The sequence below is a fragment of the Salmo salar genome, chromosome ssa14 (genome assembly GCF_905237065.1).
Source record: "Salmo salar chromosome ssa14, Ssal_v3.1, whole genome shotgun sequence".
Classification (NCBI taxonomy): domain Eukaryota; kingdom Metazoa; phylum Chordata; class Actinopteri; order Salmoniformes; family Salmonidae; genus Salmo; species Salmo salar.
Genome location: NC_059455.1, coordinates 7,592,363 through 7,608,630, shown reverse-complemented (window position 1 = coordinate 7,608,630; position 16,268 = coordinate 7,592,363). Strand labels below are relative to the sequence as shown.

At 41.5% G+C, this 16,268-nt stretch overlaps 2 protein-coding genes across 4 annotated transcripts in view; one reads left to right on the top strand and one right to left on the bottom strand.

The window, feature by feature from the left end:
- The window catches only part of LOC106568693 (WW domain-containing adapter protein with coiled-coil), a 28,322-nt gene extending 21,546 nt beyond the window's left edge, over positions 1-6,776 (top strand). For 2 of the 3 annotated variants that reach the window (XM_045693834.1, XM_014139257.2), the window contains 3 exons: positions 1,741-1,921; positions 4,834-4,961; positions 5,093-6,776. In XM_045693834.1, the coding sequence (XP_045549790.1) occupies positions 1,741-1,921; positions 4,834-4,961; positions 5,093-5,162 (379 nt within the window). In that variant the 3' untranslated portion in view covers positions 5,163-6,776. The remainder of the gene's footprint in view (positions 1-1,740; positions 1,922-4,833; positions 4,962-5,092) is intronic. The other variant, XM_014139258.2, reaches the window with a different exon arrangement.
- A 1,405-nt stretch (positions 6,777-8,181) lies between these two features.
- adipoqb (adiponectin, C1Q and collagen domain containing, b) lies at positions 8,182-11,041 on the bottom strand. The gene is made up of 3 exons (XM_014139255.2): positions 10,895-11,041; positions 9,568-9,930; positions 8,182-9,418 (listed from the first exon to the last, which is right to left on the bottom strand). Exons 2-3 carry the CDS (start codon positions 9,890-9,892, stop codon positions 8,853-8,855), a joined length of 891 nt encoding a protein of 296 aa, XP_013994730.1. The 5' UTR covers positions 9,893-9,930; positions 10,895-11,041; the 3' UTR covers positions 8,182-8,852.
- Positions 11,042-16,268: the final 5,227 nt, after the last annotated feature.

Below are 16,268 nucleotides of genomic sequence, written 5' to 3'. Positions count from 1 at the left end.
ATTTAGAGTATGTTAGGACAGTACATTTACAAGAGTTGTGTGTAATGTTTTGTCAAGTCAAAGACAGGGTCACCAAAACCATAAAACCAGCTAAAATGATGCACTAACCTTTTACAATCTCCATCAGATGACATTCCTAGGACATTATGTTAGACAATGCATGCATTTTTAGTTCTATCAAGTTCATATTTATATCCAAAAACAGCGTTTTACTATGGCATTGATGTTGAGGAAATCGTTTCCCTCCAATAACCGGCAGTCAAGTCAGCGTCACAAATTAAATAATTAAAATGAGAAAACATTGGTAAAATATTATATTGTCATTTAAAGAATTATAGATTTACATCTCTTGAACGCAATCAACTTGCCAGATTTAAAAATAACCTTACTGGGAAATCACACTTTGCAATAATCTGAGCACTGCGCCCAGAAAAATACGCGTTGCGATACAGACTAGACGTCATGTTGGGGAGATCTAAAATCGAAAATACTATGTAAATAATCCATTACCTTTGATTCTCTTCATCAGATGTCACTTCCAGGTATCACAGGTCCATAACGAATGTAGTTTTGTTCAAAAAAGCTCATCATTTATGTCCAAAAATCTCCGTCTTGTTAGCACATGATCTAAGCCAGCCGGACTTCTCGTCATGAACGAGGGGAAAAAATATATTTACGTTCGTTCAAACATGTCAAACGTTGTATAGCATAAATCATTAGGGCCTTTTTAACCAGAACATGAATAATATTCAAGGTGGACGAATGCATACTCTTTTATAACGTATTGGAACGAGGGTACCCAACATGAACTCGCGCGCCAGGTGTCTAATGGGACATCATCGTTCCATGGCTCTTGTTCGGTCAGATCTCCCTCCAGAAGACTCAAAACACTTTGTAAAGGCTGGTGACATCTAGTGGAAGCAATAGGAAGTGCCAAAATATTCCTCAGCCCCTGTGTTTTTCAATGGGATAGGTTTAAAGTCAATACAACACATCAGGTATCCACTTCCTGTCAGAAAATGTCTCAGGGTTTTGCCTGCCAAATGAGTTCTGTTATACTCACAGACACCATTCAAACAGTTTTAGAAACTTTAGAGTGTTTTCTATCCATATATAATAAGTATATGCATATTCTAGTTACTGGGTAGGATTAGTAACCAGATTAAATCGGGTACATTTTTTTTATCCAGACGTGCAAATGCTGCCCCCTAGCCCTAACATGTTAAGAAATACAGAATCCAGTGCTCTGATCAAAGTTCCCATACCATCATCATTGTTCAAATCCTCAACGGATATTTCCAGTGCTGTATCTCTCACTCTTCCCTCGAGCGATAATACCACCGCAAGTGCTTGCTTTTTCGCGTCCAGATTAGTAACTCGTGTCCAGATTCCAAGTTAATTTTTCCAACTTTCGTACGACCTCTTCTCGTCGAAGCGAGGTGGCACATTGTAGTTATTAGCCATCCTCTGCTACCAATGTTAACTCGAAATGACACAACGACAAGGTTCCAGTTTAACAAAGTTTACTATACTGTATGAGCACACTACAAGGTAGCCATTACACTCACGGCTAGGTCCATCCACGAACTAACTTCCTGCGCAGCCGCACTCTTGACTGAGTGATAGCCCCGTAATAACAGAAATATAGGGATACTTAAAACATGAACTTAACAGACTGGAGGTTGTTTCTGGATGGAGCCTTACTCTCCTTATAACTACTCTGCTTTCTCTCTTGTCCAGCAGTCAGGGGAGTCCGCCATCAGGACCTAACGGCAACGCCACCGGCGGCCATTCGGTTCTCAACGTCGCCTCAGCCCAGTCCAGCACTCCCGGCTCCTTCACTCCCTCGCTGGCTTCTCACTTTGATGAGAACCTCATCAGGCACGTCCAGAACTGGCCCGCCGAGCACATCGAGAAGCAGGTAGGAGCTCCACTGTTAAGTGCAATAACGGGATGATCAACATATGGGAACACTGAGTTAGTAGTTTGTGCAGTGGGGGAAAAAAGTATTTGATCCCCTGCTGCTTTGTACGTTTGCCCACTTACAAAGAAATGATCAGTCTATAATTTAAATGGTAGGTTTATTTGAACATCTTGGGTGAGAACCTCCTTCCCTCAGCCAGGGCATTGAAAATGGGTCGTGGATGGGCATTCCAGCATGACAATGACCCAAAACACACGGCCAAGGCAACAAAGGAGTGGCTCAAGAAGAAGCACATTAAGGTCCTGGAGTGGCCTAGCCAGTCTCCAGACCTTAATCCCATAGAAAATATGTGGAGGGAGCTGAAGGTTCGAGTTGCCAAACGTCAGCCCCGAAACCTTAATGACTTGGAGAAGATCTGCAGAGAGGAGTGGGACAAAATCCCTCCTGAGATGTGTGCAAACCTGGTGGCCAACTATAAGAAACGTCTGACCTCTGTGATTGCCAACAAGGGTTTTGCCACCAAGTACTAAGTCATGTTTTGCAAAGGGGTCAAATACTTATTTCCCTCATTAAAATGCAAATCATTTTATAACATCTTTGACATGCGTTTTTTTTGGATATTTTTGTTGGTATTCTGTCTCTCACTGTTCAAATAAACCTACCATTAAAATTATAGACTGATCATTTCTTTGTAAGTGGGCAAACGTACAAAATCAGCAGGGGATCAAATACCCCCCCCCCACTGTGTTAATATCACATTTCGTACCTACAGTTGAAGTCGGAAGTTTACATACACTTAGGTTGGCGTCATTAAAACTCGTTTTTTAACCACTCCACAAATGTCTTGTTAACAAACTATAGTTTTGGCAAGTCGGTTAGGACGTCTACTTTATGCATGACACAAGTCATTTTTCCAACAATTGTTTACAGGCAGATTATTTCACTTATAATTCACTATCACAATTCCAGTGGGTCAGAAGTTTACGTACACTAAGTTGACTGTGCCTTTAAACAGCTTGGAAAATTCCAGAAAATGATGTCATGGCTTTAGAAGCTTCTGATAGGCTAATTGACATAATTTAAGTCAATTGGAGGTGTACCTGTGGATGTGTTTCAAGGCCTGCCTTCAAACTCAGTGCCTCTTTGCTTGACATCATGGGAAAATCAAGAGAAATCAGCCAAGACCGCAGGAGAAAATTGTAGACTTCCAGAAGTCTGGTTCATCCTTGGGAGCAATTTCCAAATGCCTGAAGGTACCACGTTCATCTGTACAAACAATAGTACGCAAGTATAAACACCATGGGACCACACAGCCCTCATTCTGCTCAGGAAGGAAACACGTTCTGTCTCCTAGAGATGAACATACTTTGGTGCGTGAAGTGCAAATCAATCCCAAAACAATAGCAATGGACCTTGTGAATATGCTGGAGGAAACGGGTACAAAAGTATTTATATCCACAGTAAAACGAGTCCTATATCGAAATAACCTGAAAGGCCCTCAGCAAGGAAGAGGCCACTGCTCCAAAACCACCATAAAAAAGCCCGACTACGGTTTGCAACTGCACATGGGGACAAAGATTGTACTTTTTGTGGAAATGTCCTCTGGTCTGATGAAACAAAAATAGAACTGTTTGGCCATAATGACCATTGTTATGTTTGGAGGAAAAAGGGGGAGGCTTGCGAAGCCGAAAACACCATCCCAACCGTGAAGCACGGGGGTGGCAGCATCATGTTGTGGGGGTGCTTTTCTGCAGGAGGGACTGGTGCACTTCACAAAATAGATGGCATCATGAAGATGGAAAATGATGTGGCTATATTGAAGCAACATCTCAAGACATCAGTCAGGAAGTTAAAGCTTGGTTGCAAATGGGTCTTCCAAATGGACAATGACCCCAAGCATATTTCCAAAGTTGTGGCAAAATGGCTTAAGTACAACAAAGTCAAGGTATTGGAGTGGCCATCACAAAGCCCTGACCTCAATCCCATAGAACATTTTTGGGCAGAACTGAAAAATTGTGTGCGAGCAAGGAGGCCTACAAACCTGACTCAGTTGCACCAGCTCTGTCAGGAAGAATGGGCCAAAATTCACCCGACTTATTCTGGGAAACTTGTGGAAGGCTACCCAAAACGTTTGACCCAAGTTACACAATTTAAAGGCAATGCTACCAAATACACTCAATTAGTATGTAAACTTCTGACCCACTGGGAATGTGATGAAAGCAATAAAATCTGAAATAAATAATTCTCTACTATTATTCTGACATTTCACATTCTTAAAATAAAGTGGTGATCCTAACTGACCTAAGAGGGGGAATTTTTACTAGGATTAAATGTCAGGAATTGTGAAACTGAGTTTAAATGTATTTGGCTAAGGTCTATGTAGATGGCAGTAGCTATACTCAAGGCCACACTCAGGCAAGTTCCTATTTGTAGTTGATTGAATACAAAAAAGCCAAACTCTCGCTTTTCAATGATCAAACATTTCGGTTACACCTGCTCATGGATAGAAAAGGGACACAAATTCCTTTCGACTTTTTTTAATTATAGTATATATTTAGCCATCACTTCAACTACAAAGAGTTGAACTACCAAAAAATGCTGGAGCTGGCCAGTCAGAAGCAGCAGATAAGCTGCCTGCCTTAGGGTACACAGACAATAAGGGTTCACTTACTTTCATTTATTTTGCACACATTGATAGCAGGTTATGGAACCAATAGGCAGGCCTACGACCCTATACATAGTGAGTGTAGGCTTTTCGGTAGTCTGACTAACCGGTACTGAAACACATTTCTGATTGGGGATTTCCTTCTGAAGAAGTTTATTTTTACTTTCTGATATTTGCTCTCCACGCTAAAGGTTCATTTGTGTTTTGGTGCACTCTCTCAACCAGCTCCGCCTTTCTCTTTCAGGCAGCACGGTTACGGGAAGATGCCCACAACATGGGCAGTCTCTACATGTCTGAGATCTGCACTGAACTCAAAAACCTCAGATCATTAGTCAGAGTGTGTGAGATCCAGGCCACGCTGAGGGAACAGAGGTGAGAACAGGACAAGTGAACAGGACAAGCGAGCACACACAAACACATCATAATTGTCTTGTCTAGGATTTGTCTATATGTCACACGATAAATTGCTTATTTTCTTAACTGTGTCCTTTTCTTTCTCCCAGAATACTGTTCCTTAGACAGCAGAGCAAAGAACTGGACAAGCTGAAGAACCAGAACTCTTACATGGTCTGAGAACCTGTGTGGGAGACGATGGACGGTGAACTGCTTAAGACTGCAGTCGAAGCCCTCAACGAGGTCCTCTGTGCCCTGGTCTGAACACTTCTGTAATGTCATGAACCAACGGGCAAATGAGGAATACGGAAAAGAGTCTGGGCCTGTTGAAGACGTCATGGGCCAAGCAATGAAGCGTACCGTTGCCGAAGCCCCTGAAAGTGTATATTTTATTAGGCGTCCAAGATTTAAATTGTCTATGAAACTGCAGGCTAAAAGAATACGAAGCCTAGTTGAGCGTTTCATGTCGATTCTGAGGAACCTACAGGTCATAACTTTTTCTTACCTGAGAAACAGCTGCCGCCTTTTGGAATCGTGGACTGTTTGTTGCACTGGAGAAACTGAGAATCTCTGGCTTTTCCTCTGGAATAGCCAGTTTTGGTTGGGAATGCATACTTTTCTCCACTGACTTGTGGCTTAACTGAAGTTTCTAGCGTGAACTCAGATTGGCTTGAGATGTATGAATCACCAACTGATTCCAGGAAGACTCAATCATGAACACTTCTTCAGCATAGACTTGAAGGAGTGCAAAGAAGATTCTTGAATGAGCCAACTTTGATTCCTTCCAGACTCATAGTTAGGAATCATGAATTTAGCAGTCCCGGGATCATGGGTTCATTATTAGCGGAGTACTTTTTTTTAATGTGATCTGACAAAGATGCATAGCTGCTTGATGGAAGTTGTATGTCTGTCCATGCTCTCTCCCCACTTTCCTGCTGGATGGAAATAGTCTGTAGACTTCCTAACTTCTCACCCCAACGTGACTATGACCCCCTCTAATGTTGGGCCAGGAGACTTCTTAGAACATGGAGTAACCTTCTGGTAACCTCCCAGTCCCTATCACCAACCCCTCAACAGAATCCTACAATAAAGGGCAACGTTCTCGTTCTCCACACCCTCTGAATACCCTTCGACGCGCACCTGCATCTAAACCCCCATTTGATCTGTACTTGATTATTTTCCCAGTTTCCCCTGAACTGTGATGTTTTGTAAGCTTGTCTGTTTTGTCTAGCTTGAGTCTGCAAAATAATTCATTCCTTATCATGTGCAGTTTCTTGCGAAATTGTGAAAGGGTCTTTAGTTTCATGTGGTTATGTAAACCTAAATTATTGCACATTATTAATTTTGTCCTTGTGAACAGGATGGGATAATTTTTTCATGGGACTCACCTTTCTCTTGACTATACTAGCTAAGCAAGTACAGCAGTAGTTAAATGAACTCCGTAGTTAACGTTTGCAACCTTTTGTTTTACCGGAGTTAAACTTTTTTAGGCCTCACTAAATAAAGTAACTATTTTACAATGAAACGTTCACACGACAATGCTGTCTCACTCTTCCACATCCACAAACTTAGCTTCGCCTTCCTTCTCCTAAGACCCCTCTGATCGATCGGTGGCATGCTGAAATTGGGAAGGCACCGGCCAAAGCGTTGGCCTGTAGAACTGGAGTGACGTACGACGTACGCACTTATCAGATAGTGGGGGACCAGAGGTTTTTGTGAGGATGGGGCGAAAATAGCTTTGTATATTATTTCTTTGAAAGTATATCAGAATAAAATAAATTATTCTACCACAAATATCTTGATATTCTCATAATTTATTTATCACTGTTATACTGATGTTTGCAAGAAGGCATATGCATTATTCCAGAGATGTGGTTAAAAACAAAATGGTACCTTGCTACAAAAACGGCAAAACCTGCCGAAGATGACACAAAACACCCCAATCCTTTAAACCAGTGCCCTCCATGACAAAGCAGAATCTTTTTTCTTTCTGTATGTTATAAACATGCTCGTCATTTAGTGATTGCTGCATGAATTCAGAAATGTTGGTCGAACTTAACCTGCAAACATAAAAGTACAGTCGTGCTAATTCAAACGTAATGCTCAGTTGCTCCCGTCATGCGACACTAGATGGCGATATACAGCTGGAAATGGCAATGATCATTCTGTTCTGTGGCTTGTCTTTCACATTTGTCTCCTAGATTCCCTTGAAGGCATTTAATTAACATTTTGCATATTTCTCAACAATGGTTACTGAATAGACTTCCCTGTCATTACCTCTCTTTCACTGCTGATTGCTATCTGTTCAAGCTCTCTGAGCTCATCAAGTTTTGCATTGTGATATTCCTCAATTTTGATGGGTCGTTTTAATCTAGGTTGAAGATATCTTCAACCTACGTTTCAATCAGGAAAAATGAATCCAATCAGTGGACCTCAGCCACTGGATACATGCATGAATAGTGGCCCTTATTAAGGATTTGATGGTGCCTAAAGCAATGAATCAGAGATGATCTTTTTTTAAGCATTTACATTCTTCACTAGCAATTGTGTATTTGTTTACTATTTATGGTATGGAGCTATTTTTAGAGCACCATGATTTGAAAGTTGAGGTATAAAATGCATATTTACATTTCTACTGTCTCTCATCGTCATAGTTTTGCTCAAGAGCCTTAGCAACATTAGGAAGTGGGTCGTAACATTGAACAGGAGATGGGTAGGTATTCATTTTCCATTGGGGCCTTCATAGGCAGGTGTTATGGCCAGCATTCTGTCATTGACTTGGTCTTTTTTTCTTCTCAACCAATAAGTGTCTGTTAACTAGCAAACCAACACATATGCAACCCTCATGCCTGTCATGTAAACACTTATTGTATCAAGTCCCTGAACAAGGCACTTGTCTACTCTAGAAATTCCTCAGCACACATCTATTGTGGTTCCCTGACCATTTCAGTGGCCAAGAGCAGCATGATACTATTTCATTACTATTTAGTCTTAGCACTATAGACCCTCCAGAATGAAGAGCTTAGTTATAATTGGTCCATGAGCAAGTGACGCAATGTACATGGAGGTCACCCATTGGCTCTGGAGGTGGGTTCCCTGAGTCACATCTAGAAGCCACTGCTCACATTACAACAATTTGCACTGATCTCCAGTTTTTATTTAAACCTCAATGTTGGCATAGAGACAAGCACAGTGAAACTTCTTTGAGCAAGTTTTTACTAGAATACAGATTTATTCAGTTTGGGGATTGCATCCACCAAGTAACTTTGTCCAACGATAAAGATAAAAACCCAAGTCATCAAACCAGAAGTAGGCTATACTACTGACAAACCCTAACTGACTGTTTGGCTAAATGGGTGACTAGGGTGCCACACTCCTGAAGTGTTTTGGACACATTTGCTCAAACCTACCCACGTCCCTATCGTGGCAGCAAAGCAAAACTCACTTGCTGATCTTGTTTACAAACCACTGCTATGTGAAATGGCTATCTGACAAAGAAAGCATATCTGATGACATTTTACATTTGCTATAACACATTTTATTATTTCACAGACACTGCCCAAACACTGCCATAAAGCCATCTAGGCAATAAGCTTTTTGTTTGTGCACAACTTATTACATTGAATACTAATGTCTCTAATGCTAGAATCCACCTAACAATTGAAACGGAACATGTTATAGATTATAGAACTAACACAAGTTTAAAACATTTGGTGCACCCTTTTAAAAACGTACTAATTTAAGAAGCTACTTATTACCCCTCCCCCCACAGTCCCCAGCCAGAAGGCAATGTATGCCTATAGAGCAGTCAGGAAAAAGTCGCTACAGCCCACCCAACTCTATATATCACCCTCCAGGTCCTGCACAACCTCAGTGTCTATTAACTCCAACAGAGCGACGTCTCCTTTCCTCCAACTCTCCCATGTCGGGGTACAAAAGAAACCCGGAGAAGGTGGAGTCGTTGGTGTTGTCAGCATACACCCCCCCAAAATCCTCATCTCCGTAGATCTGCAGCCAAACCTCATCCCCAGACTGCAGCCTCAGTATGAGGGCCCCCGAGGCCTGGTCCACGTTGCCCTCGTGGTACTGGTCGTAGGTGAACATGACGGGCTTGTCGTTCTTGAACAGGCTCACCCGAGCATCTTTGGTGTAGACTGTGAGGTGGTATGTGAAGAAGTAGACCCCGGGGAGGAGGCAATGGAACTTTCCGCTCACGTCATTGTAGTGGTGTTGCTCGTTGTGGAAGAATTTGTTGAAACGGATGGGCACGTTGGTGGCGGGGACGGGATCTGTCAGGCCCACGCTGAAGGAGGAGTGATACAACAGGGCGCTCTCGCCCTGTGCCCCCTTCAGACCAGGGTTTCCTGGGAAACCGCGAGGTCCCGGAGCGCCGTTGTCGCCCTTTTCGCCGGGCTCTCCCTTCTCACCTGGTTCACCTGTACACACAAAGACATCACCAGAGTCGGGGCGAACTTAGAGTCCTGTACTGGTGTTTGTTGACTGTGCCTCACACGGGTTACTGTGATTAGATTTACTGTGAACTTTGGATGATGTAGCAACAGCAGAGTACAGTTGGTCTTCTTACCTGTATCTCCTTTCTCACCTCGAGGGCCATCGTGCCCGTCTCTCCCGTCTCTCCCTAGGTGCCCACTGTGCCCTGGAGTGCCTGGCACTCCTCCCATCCACATGGCACAAGGCTGCCGGTCGTCAGTCAGGCCGGCTTCTGTCCCAGGACCCTCAGGTTCTGCCACCTCCACCGCTGCCTCTTCATTGTCTGCAGCTGCCTCTTCATCTTCTACAGCTGCCTCCTTGACTGGTTCCTCTGCCTCTTCTCCATCTTCCTCCTGAGCCACGCTAAAGCTCCCAGCCAGCAACAGGCCCAGCAGCATCAGGCTCCACAGCAGCTTCATGGCACTTTCTAACCCCTCAACCTGTAAAACCTTTGACACTGATGGAACAATAAACACACATCAGTATCACACAGGTTAGTGCTATCAAGGCTGTATCACAACCGCCCGTGATTGGGAGTCCCATAGGGAGGTGCACAATTGGTCCAGCGTCGTCCGGGTTTGGCCGGTGTAGGGCCGTCACTGTAAATAAGAATTTGTTCATAAATAACTTGCCTAGTTAAATAAAGGTTAAATAAAGCAAGCGTTCTCTCACGTTGGGTCAAGGCTAGGCCCCATGCTCAAGGCATGCAATGTCCCTGAGAGTGAGTGCTTGTAAATGGATATTGGATAAGAGAAACCTCTGACAAGTTCCACCTTTAGTATTTAGTAAAAACTGTATGACATTGAGGTCCCTTAATGGTGAGTCCATCTGCAAAGTGCTTGCTTTGAGCAAAGGACATGTATAGTGTTGAAGAAGCTTTACTGGATCTTTTTTGGCAATATTACTGTAATCTGACCCATATTTGACCTCTGACCATTTTTTGACTGGCATTATTATGACAACATGGAATACTTCTAAGGCATGGTAAGACCCCAACTTTTTTAATGTACGCTAGAAAAAATAAATTCCAGAGCGCCCGGCAGCTATTGATTGTAAAGCACACGCTGTACAGCCATGACTGGTTTTGTGACAGGTACTTAACGTCTAAATGAAATACGCTATTGCAGTTAAGAGGCTAATGAACAAAAAGCTATACATATAATGCTCTTGGCCAAAAGCATTGCCATCTACCAGCAAAGATACAATACAACTTCAAAGAAAATAACTCAAAAGTTGTATGAAATAGGATTCAATTCCAAAATAGGGTAATTTCAATTTGGATCCAAAATGTTTACAGTGAATAGGTAAACAGTGTTCCCCTGGACAGTTGACCCCCTCTCCCTAGCGATAACATCATCTGATCACATGCTTTGCCAATACCTGTAAACCTGCCACAAAGGTCAGAGGTTACAGTCCCTTACCTTGTCTATGTTTTCCCCCTCGGAGAGGCGAGTGTTCAGTGGCGTCCTCTAAGAAAACTACCCTCACTCAGCGCAGCAGTGTGTCACAGTCCAGTTGTCCTGTGGCCAGTGTCCTTGGCGGACATGTGTAACTTATTACTGATTGCCTGTCACACTATATTTATCTCTGTCCTACTTTATTTATGGGCCTGCTGATCCAAAAGGGCAGTGGGGATTAGAGTGCCCCCTCCTTCCCTCCCCCCTAACCCTGGCTGTCCACTCTGACTCTCTGCCAGTCTGGTCACAGTGTCACTGGGGGGGCTTAAGGTGACTGATTTCTCTCCAGAAACAGCATAATCTCTTTTTTTTTACCTGTGAAAACCTTTGATCAACGGGGGCTAATGTTTATTTGCCGTTCCAAATATGTGTGGCAAAAAACTCCCTGACGTGAATCATCTCGTTCCCAAGACAACTGATCCACCAAGCTATCTTTGCTTGTTTGACTTGTCATGTAGACATGGTGTTGTCAGACCCACTTAACACATTTGTGGTGGAAATTGTCTTCTGAAAACATTTGTATCATTGTCCGCTATCAACTGGACATGTTAACGCCGTTTATTTGTTCTCTGTGACATCAATGTATTAGTAACTGAAAACTGTGAGTGTGTGGGGCTTTATAATAATGTGGATACAAATCTCAAATTTACGACAGTCATGAGAACCTTAGAACTGATTACTCAGTCATCTGATTCACACCTAGAAGAAGAAGCCTCAACAAATACAAGTTAGAGAAATGTTATTTTGCCCCTTACAGCCACCGTATCAGATACATTTGTAGGGGAGTATATTTGAACAGTGAAGCTAAAACTTTTAATTTGGCTCTATAATTTGTGCAGAATGTCACCTTTTATATGAGGTTATTTCCATACATGTCTGTTTTAACATTTAGAAATGAATGCACTATGAATCTAGTCCCCCCCATAGAGTGCCACGGTATGAATCATAATGCCCATAAAACCTAGCGGTCAAACAAGGAAATATTTGCAATCGTTTTTCCACTATTCATTTTTCCCATAGGGGATTTTAAAAACACTTAAAATAAGGGCTGTGTTTTGTGTAGGCCTACCCTGGTGTAACGTTTTGATAACCGTGTAAATCTCTCTAGGACAGGGTGACTTTTATCAATATATTCACTTGTATTTACCCCCCCCAAAATGAAATGCTAATTTTAAGTGTTTATAAAATTCCCTATGGAGAAAAATGAATGATGGAAAAACGATTGGAACCATTTCCTTGTTTGACCACTAGGTTTTATGGATATTATGACACCACCACTGTGGGGCTCTATTTGAAGGTGTCATAAGTATTTGGACAAATTCACTTAGTGTTTTACATTTAGTCAAGTATTTTCTGCCATGTTCCTACAGTAGCAAGCAATAACTATAAATCTTGTGACTCTACAAACTTGTTGGATGCATTTGCAGTTTGTTTTGTTTGTGTTTCGGATGTGCCCAATAGAAATAAATGCTAAATAATGTATGGTGTCATTTTGGAGTCACCTTTATTGTAAATAAGAATGTAATATGTTTCTGAACACTTATACATTAATGTGGATGCTACTATAATTACGGATAATGATAAATGAATTGTGAATAATGAGTGAGAAACTTACAGATGCACAAAGAACATGCTAACCTCTACAAATAACACTAGAGGATGGCATTTCTTTATTCACGATTCATTCAGGACTATCTGTAATCATGGTAGCATGATTACCAGAAACATTTATATTCTTATTTACAATCAAAATGACACTAGATTATGACACACTACATTATTTACCATTCACCTTCTGTACTGTCGCCTCATAAAACATTTGGGGCTCTATTTTTGGCTGGCGCTAAGGAGGTGCAAGTGTCAAACGCAAGTTAGTTACGTAAAAACTGGCACACTGGTATTTTCCAGCCCTAACGCCAGGTTCGGCAATTTACCTGTATCATCAGCTCACTTGTGCTGAGGTAAATGCATGGATTTTGAGAGCGGAAGCACAGCCTATCCTGCCATGATGCACATCTCTCTCATGGAAGAGAGAGGTGCCTTTTATGCCGTTGAATCTCATATTTAGAAAATTATTGGTTACCCCCCATTCTGTTTAATTTGATTAAAAACCAAGCATAGCCTACCCTCCCCTTAATCAAGGCTGGTTTAGCAGTATCGCATAAGGTGCTTCTTTTTACCCTGGCCATTAGCCAAGTAGCCTATGAATAAAGGGGTTTTAAATGGTCTACTGAGAGTGCCTTGAAATATTTGAGGTTTTTGCCCTCATGCTTTTTCATTATTCACAATTCAAATAATTGCTATCCGTCCCCATTTTCAAAAAGTGCCCCTTGTCCGATTACCAAAGGCTCCTCCAAACTATTCAGTCTGCCCTCTAATGGCATATCAACTGCAGATTTTTACAAATCTGCCAAGCACATAAGCAACAATACAATTATCAGAAGCCTACTATCCGGGTTCCTTGGGATGCCCTCACCCCATTTGAAGCTGACATTTAAAATGGTTAGGGTTTAGGGTGGGGACGTCCCAAAGTTCCGGGTGTTGCACTAACCCAGCCGAATAAGAGTTGATGACAACACAAGGACCGTCAATAACCTACAGAACTTGAGACAAACGCATTCAGTATTAAGTCATGGAGCTCATTAATTGGCCAGTGAATGGCCAAGACTTCATCAGACCTACAACTTGTTTATTCATAAAAACCCAGTCCTTTTGCGGCACTGCCAGCTACTGCACTTATAATTCCGGCTGTGAAAATAGCTAAAATAATTCCGGACCTATAGCGCCAGTGCTTAGATCTACCATTCCGTTAGGTTTGTTAAAATAGAGCCCTTGATCTCAAATCCAAAATGCTGGACTATAGTTCTAAATAAAATAAATAAATACATAGGGGAGTGTAGATGGCCCTCCAGGACAAAGACTATGAAGCACCGTCATAAACCTTATCTGCCAATTATAATCAGAGAACTCTCATATTTGACATTCATCCAACACAAATATTCTCTCATACACCATTCAAATCACAACCTCTCCTCTGTGGGTAAGGAGCTCCTCCAATTGCAAATAAATGCACCCTCACTGTCTGAATCCTTAATTTTTTTCTATTAATTTCCCAAACCAACCTTAGCCTCAGTAGAAAATAAGTCTATGAACATGTTGATTGCTCCTTTTCTAACTAACTGTTCATAAATAAGCAAAACGTTTACTTTCCTCTAAATTTTGACTCGCTAAAAATAATAGCTCAGCACAATTCACTGAGGAGCACTAAAGAATTGGTTAAAAACAGGTTTCACTCAAAGTTTTATCTTAATCATGAATCTAAAACATCACCATCATGGTTTATATACTGGAAAGTTTGAAAACCAATTGTTTGAAAAACAATTCCCTTAGTACAGAGATGGGTGGGATTGATTCCTATTTCATTTTAATAGTCCCCCAAGTAGGCCATGTATGTGAATTTAAATAATACAATAAGCAATTTACTGATGTAGAGGTGGAGGGGGGTGCTGAGGAGTATTTCTGTCTGTAATCAAGCATTTTTGTGGAGAAAAACTCATTCTGATTAACTGGGCCTGGCTCCCCAGTAGGAGGACCTGGCTCCCAAGTGGATGGGCCTATGCCCTCCAAGGCCCACCCATGGCTGTGCTCCTGACCAGTCATGTGAAATTCCATATATTAGGGCCTAATTAATTTCTTTAAATTGACTGATTCCTTCTATGAACTGTAACTCAGTAAAATCTTTGAAATTGTTGCATGTTACGTTTATATTGTTGTTCCGTATATATATATGCTAACCATCGTAAAATTGCACTAACACAAAATCACCACAGGGATGTGCTCTCCGCTAACGTGAGAGTCATGATTTCATAACCTGGAAAACTCCCAAAGAAATAGTTTTATTCAGGTCTACAGTTCAAACGAATAAAACAACTAGTTCCTAAAGATAAAGCATAGGATCAAAGTATTTTTTTCCAAAGCAAATGAAATGTTTTATTGTAGAGACAGTCCTCAAATGCTTGCAGATCATAAGACTTTTTGGAGACCTTTTTATTCTAATCCCATATTGACAAGTTAGACATACCCAAGTCTCCCATCATGTTACAATTCACAATAAAACAATTACTCAAAAAAGAATAAATAAGGTGGATAAAGACGGTATACACACATCACTTGTAAATGTGATGCCACTCTAAAAATAGCAAAGAATCTGCAGAAATAAATACCCTTTGCACACTTGTTGCAGTATTTTAAATTCTCAAAGTCTCTTACTCACTCCTTTCACTGGTCCTGACCAACAGGTGGATGGAGGCCAAGGCATTTCCACATAGGTGGCAAAGCAGTTCTGAGAAATGCTATTTGCATACGTTATCAACAAAAGGCCAAGATGAAAGAGTAGCGAGGCTTTTATAAAGATGTAAAACCTGTCTGTCTGTAATTGCATTTATTAAGGCGAGGTTGTGTACGGCTGAGTCAGAAAGTGAATATGGGCAAGTAAATAATACAGGCACCCAGAAACATTTACTGACCCGGGGAGTCTGCAAGATTGTTCTGTCCTCTTCTAATGAAGGTCACCAGTGAAAACTTCCAGACAATATTACGAATGTGATTAATCGCAGGTGGTATACGTGGAATTTTTATAACCTTTCCAAGGGAGTCATTAGCCAGCTTACAATTGGCTCATTCATCCCCCTCCTCTCCCCTGAAACTATTCCCCAGGTCGTAAATGAGAATGTGTTCTCAGTCAACTTACCTGGTAAAATAAAATAAAAAAATTAGAGGCCACATAGTTTATGTAAAACATAAGGCGATTTGTTGGCCAATGAACTGGGGTGACCCTCTCTATATTACAAGCTCAACACATGAGACGTAGGCTTTTCTTTTGTCATTTATTCTGCGATTTGTATTAACATGTTAGTTACATATTATAGTAATTGCATAGCATTGGAGTTGAGCGATTTGTGTAATTACACATAGAATAATAGAGAAATAGGTAATGTTATTCCAAAACCCTTATCCCATTACTATGTAATTACAACCAAAAAAAGGAACTTTAACAGGGATGTAAACTAGTCACCTTTCGAAGAAATGTGCTGTTTTGAATCCAAATTATGGGACCTACGTGATTCGTGTAGATCCGATGAGAAACGTTTTTGGATCACTACTGTCTGTAAGCGAACGAGTGATGCGCGTTTTGAGAAACGTTGGCTGTATCCAAGGCTCAGCCAATCGTTTACATAACAGAATGCAGCTCAGCGCGAACTGAAGAAAGAAGAGAGAACCAATTTACTAGTTACAGCATCAGCTAGCGCTCTGGAAAGACCGCTATCCAGTTACAGCA

Bases quoted from the DNA above. Each gene is read 5' to 3' on its own strand.
- adipoqb (XM_014139255.2), bottom strand. From the start codon at position 9,892: ATGAAGCTGCTGTGGAGCCTGATGCTGCTGGGCCTGTTGCTGGCTGGG. The intron at 9,419-9,567 runs GTAAGAAGACCA...TTGTGTGTACAG, and splicing joins AGGTGAGAAAGGAGATACAG to GTGAACCAGGTGAGAAGGGA.